At 55.4% G+C, this 4845-nt stretch overlaps 1 protein-coding gene across 1 annotated transcript in view; it reads left to right on the top strand.

Annotated features, from left to right (window-relative positions):
• DENND6B (DENN domain containing 6B) overlaps positions 1–4845 on the top strand; it is a 15007-nt gene that overhangs the window by 1389 nt on the left and 8773 nt on the right. The window contains exons 2-5 of the mRNA XM_029958141.1: positions 1798–1817; positions 1922–1960; positions 2058–2100; positions 2932–3044. Coding sequence (XP_029814001.1) covers positions 1798–1817; positions 1922–1960; positions 2058–2100; positions 2932–3044 — 215 coding nt within the window. The remainder of the gene's footprint in view (positions 1–1797; positions 1818–1921; positions 1961–2057; positions 2101–2931; positions 3045–4845) is intronic.

Here is a 4845-nt window from a genome sequence, read left to right as displayed (position 1 = left end):
CTCTGGGTACAGACTCAGTGTTCTCTGGGTACAAACTCAGGTTCTGTGGGTACGAACTCACATTTGTGGGTACAGACTCGGGGGTCTGTGGGTACAAACTCGGGGGTCTGTGGGTACAAACTCGGGGGTCTGTGGGTACAGACTCACAGCCAAGCCCTTGCTTAGGGCCCGCTCAGGATCCTGAATTCCACGTGTTTTATGTTCCGTGCCCCTGTCTCTCGGTGTACTTCTGTCGTTGGCCTGGAATTCAGCTCTGAAAGCTTCAGAGATTCAAAAGATTCTGAAAAAGATTCAAAATGTTCTGTAATCCAGGGGTTCCCCCTGTGCTGCTGTTTGCAGAGACAGCAGGAAAGCTGCTAGAAAGGAAAGCACAGGTCGTTGCAGAAATTAGGTGTCATTTCTGTCTCTGACCCCTCCACCCATTTACATTTCTTCAAATAGTCGATGACAGAAGGGAAAGGTGCCAGGGAGGGAGGAGCCAGGTCTGGGATGCTCTCCCTGCCCTCCCCACCAGCCCTTTGCCCTCCAACCCCCCGAGGCTCTGACTTTTGTCCCCCCCACAGCCACAGAAAGGCTGGAAATCCCTCCCTGTGGTTCCACACCATCCCTGGTGTCACTGGCACAGGCTGCTCCCTGCCCAGCCTTCCCAAACACAGGCATTTCCTAGGATGTGACCCTGTTGCCATGGCAGCAGCTCTTGGCACCTCCCGGGATCCAGAGTTTGGATCCATTTCCAACAACATGGGTCTCCTCCTTACTCCTTCATTCCCATGGATGGGGAGAGCACTTAGCACACATTATAACATGGCTTAAGCCCTTTTGGACTTTCACACGTCAAACATTCCTTTTTACTTACCATTTTTTTGCTCCTGAGAAGTTGTAGCCACACGGATTCTCTCTGGTTTGGATTTTGGGGGTTTTAATCTTGTGGATATTTAGTGATTTTCCCCCCACCCCAAACATAGAGGAATGTCAGACTTAAAGGGAGGGGGAGTTAAAGATGCAGAATCAGAGAATAATTAAGGTTGGAAAAGACCTCCAAGATCATCAAGTCCACCCCTGGAAGTCAAGGCCTGGTTTTCAAACCATTTACATGCAGAAAGACCCCCCAAAATGCAGCAGGAGAAGTAGGAGCCTCGTCTCAACTCTTGACCTGAGTTAGACCTTCAGCAAATGTGGAAAGCTGTGTGCCATGGGATTCCTGGGCTCCTGGGCAATCAGGATCAGCTGCCCAGGTCTCCCTGTTCCTGGTCTGGTCATTATTCCATGGGAATTAACCACGTCCATGTTTGCCTGGAGATTAAATCAGTCCCAGCCCCGGGAACGTGCTCCGTGTCCTGAGGCAGAAATGGAGCAGAGGGCAGCGTGTCCTGTGACCTCGCTGATCCCTTCCCTCTGCAGCATCCAGACCCTTCCCTGCCCGTGTTCCTGCCCCTGGAGCTGCCCTGGGATGTCTCCCCCCGTGTTGCAGCAGGTCCCTGCTCCCAGAGCGAGGGCTGGGCACTGGCACTGTTCACTGGAGTTTGGCTCTGGCTGAGCCGCCCTTGCCAAGGAACCCGTGGGGAACTGTCAGGGCTCCCTGGACTCCCAGCACCCTGGCACGGTGCCACCCCTGCTATTTATAGCCCGGAAAGGAGAGTCAGGCACTGCTTGGAGCTGCTGAGCTGAGAAGCAGCTGCCTCTGGAGCAGAGTTCCCGTGGCTGGGGACAGATCTCCGTGTCCCGTCTCAGCCTGGGCCGGCTCCTTCCTCCTCTGCCCGTTTAAAGCCTCCTGCAATTCCTGCATTTTCCCACCAGGAAAGGCTGTGTGGGCCAAGGTACCTCCTTGTAGGATCTGTTACTTTGGGGAAAATGAGCCATTTTAGTGTGTAGAAGTCGGGGAACACACTGACTGACTGACTGTCTCCCGTCTCTTTGGCAGCTGGTGTATCCTCATGACTTCAGACTGACAGAGAAAGAGGTAACAACTCTTTATTCCCTTTTTTCTCTCCCATTTTTAAGCCACTCAGCAGCTCTGATGGGGGGATTCTTACTGGGTGTCTTGGGTTTTTTTGCAGAAAACGAGTATCTGCTACTTGTCCTTCCCAGACTCCTACTCAGGTAGGTGGCACCAGGGGTGAAGGAAATGGGTCCAGGATGGAAGGGCTGAGTTATCCCCTGGGATGCAGCACAGGCTGATGGGCTGCATCCTCTAGAACTGGGGTTCTGGTGCCCTCAGGGCTGAGCAAAGAGGCTTCTTGTCCTGTTGGTTGATGTCTGCATACAGAATCTGTGATCTGCTGGCTGGTTCCTCTATAAACTCGTGCACTCCTGCTTCCCCTGTGCCAGTGAAACATCCCCCAGAACCAGGAAGGGTTCCCTGAGCTGGCAGCTCTTGGCTCTCACGTTCCTGTGTTTGTGAGTGCCCAGTGAGGAGCAGGAGCTGGGAGAGGACAATTCCACAGCAAAAGTGTTCCCAAAGCCTGGGTTTATAAACCAGAAAGGGGACAATAAGAATTAAGTCTCAATCCAAGCCTGGTTATTTAAGGGTGGCTCCTGACTGTTGGTTTCCTACAGCTTCCATGGGCTTATGGAATGGGTTGGGTGGGAAGGGGCCTCAAATATTGTCCAGTGCCACCCCCTGCCATGGGCAGGGACACCTTCCACTGGCCCAGGTTGCTCCAAGCCCCGTCCAACCTGGCCTTGGACACTTCCAGGGATCCAGGGGCAGCCACAGCTTCTCTGGGCACCCTGGGCCAGGGGCTCCCCACCCTGCCAGGGAAGAACATTTTCCTGACACTTCCTTCCCTCCCCTCCTGTCTCGTGCTGTCTCTCGGGGGTTTCTTTATGCTGTTCTCTCCGTTTCAGCGCTGGAGCTCCTTGCAGCCCCCCCTCCCTGCCCCCCTGAGCCATGCCCAGCCCTCCTGAGCCCTGTGCTGTTCTCTGTCCCAGGTGGCCTTGGGGACACCCAGTTCAGCTTCCGCCTGCGGCAGTCGGGGGGCCCCAGGACCTCCCCGTTCCAGGACGACGGCCGGTACAACCGGGAGGCCCCCCTGGCGCTGCAGGTCGGTCCTGGCTCTGCTCAGCCCTCCCGGGGGACACAGGGCTGGCTGGGGACACAGCCACACCTCCCGGGGATCTGTGGGCTCGGGGGGAGTGCCCGTTTCCTCTGGCCGGGGGAATGGTCAGGACAGCAGGAGGATTTTGGGACAGGGAGTTACTGCCATGTCAGTGCTCACAGAGAGAATGGGATGGAGCTGTGCTGGGACAGGGAACTGAACCGGGGGGTCCAGTGTGTGGGAAAGAGAGCTGGGTCAGGGGGACTCCAGCTGGTTTGGGAGAGGGAACTGAATCCCAGGGATTAAAGATGGAACTGGATTGGGGGACCCCAGTTACACTGGGAGATGGAACTGGATCAGGGGACCCCAGTTATACTGGGAGATGGAACTGGATCGGGGGACCCCAGTTACAGTGGGAGATGGAACTGGATTGGGGACCCCAGTTATACTGGGAGATGGAACTGGATTGGGGGACCCCAGTTACAGTGGGAGATGGAACTGGATTGGGGACCCCAGTTATACTGGGAGATGGAACTGGATTGGGGGACCCCAGTTACACTGGGAGATGGAACTGGATTGGGGGACCCCAGTTATACTGGGAGATGGAACTGGCTCAGGGGGAAGCCAGGTCAGAGCAGTGTCACCCCCAGGAGCAGCAGTGGCATGCAGGGAATCCCCCAGGGAATCCCCCAGGGAATCCCCCAGGGATCTGGCTGCCTGTGCACGTTCCCAGGAGGAAACCCAGGAGTGTCCCTGTCTGTGGTCAGTGTTCCCCTCGTGTGTGCAGGGGTGGTGGTTGTTCTCCTTTGTTGCAGGACCTATGGGTGTAAAGGCAGCTGTGGAATGCCACAAATCCACCCTTGGGCTGCCTCTGTGGGGTGGGTCAGCCATTCCCAACCCCTCGTGTCCTCCAGCTGTGGTTTTCCATGGGGGAACTGTCCATTCCCTGCAGGGGAGGGATGTGCTGAGCTCTGTGGCTTTTCCAAATTGAGCAGGTGGAATCAGCTCTGTCCTCTCCTGCTTTCCCCTCTGAGGTGCTGCTTCCTGTGCATGGGCCTTTCTAACCCTTCCACAGCCTCTTTGTGGGACACCCCAACCCTGGGATGGGTTGCTGCTCTGAGAGGCAGTGGGAGGATTTCTTTCCCTAAGTTCTGGTCTAGAGATTCTTGAGCTTGGATACATCTTTGTAGCACTGGGACACTGCCACGAGTCACCCAGCTTTAGAGTGAGGGAAGTAAAACTGCCAAAGTGCTGGATTCCATTGTGGGAAAAGAACATTTGGGAAGAGAAAGGGGGCCTTTAACTCTGGGGCTTCAAAAGTGATGTTAAGGATGTCTGTGTTCAGCACTGATAACTATCCTTCCTCCTTGCTGTGGGATCTTAGAGGCAATAATGAGCTTGAACTGATCCCTGGGGATTTGTGCTGCATCCCTTGGTTTTCCTGGATGCTGTGGAGGAAACAAGACCCAGCTTTGTGCCACCCTGAGCAGAGGTTGTGCAGGAGGAGGAATGCAGGGGCAGGGGACAGGACATTTCCTGCCCTGGGTGAGGATGGATTCCTTCCTCAGCAATTCCCTGGCCTCCAGCTGGCGATGGGAGCTGAGGGTGGGAGCAGGAGGAGCTCAGTGGGTTGGCCCAGCTGGTCCTCTGTGGAAATCTCCATTAACCCTTTAGATGCTGGGCCTGAAGGTGCTGCAGAGGGGCCAGTGAAGGTGCTGCCTGGAGGCTGGAATTGTTTTTGTTGTAGGATAGAATCATGTCATGGAATGGTTTGGGTGGGAAGAGACCTTAAAGATCATCCCATCCC

Source organism: Manacus vitellinus, unplaced genomic scaffold, assembly GCF_001715985.3.
Source record: "Manacus vitellinus isolate BGI_N305 unplaced genomic scaffold, ASM171598v3 scaffold_141_pilon, whole genome shotgun sequence".
NCBI classification, from domain to species: domain Eukaryota; kingdom Metazoa; phylum Chordata; class Aves; order Passeriformes; family Pipridae; genus Manacus; species Manacus vitellinus.
Note: the sequence above shows the minus strand (reverse complement) of the source record. Positions and strands in the feature narration are given on the sequence as shown.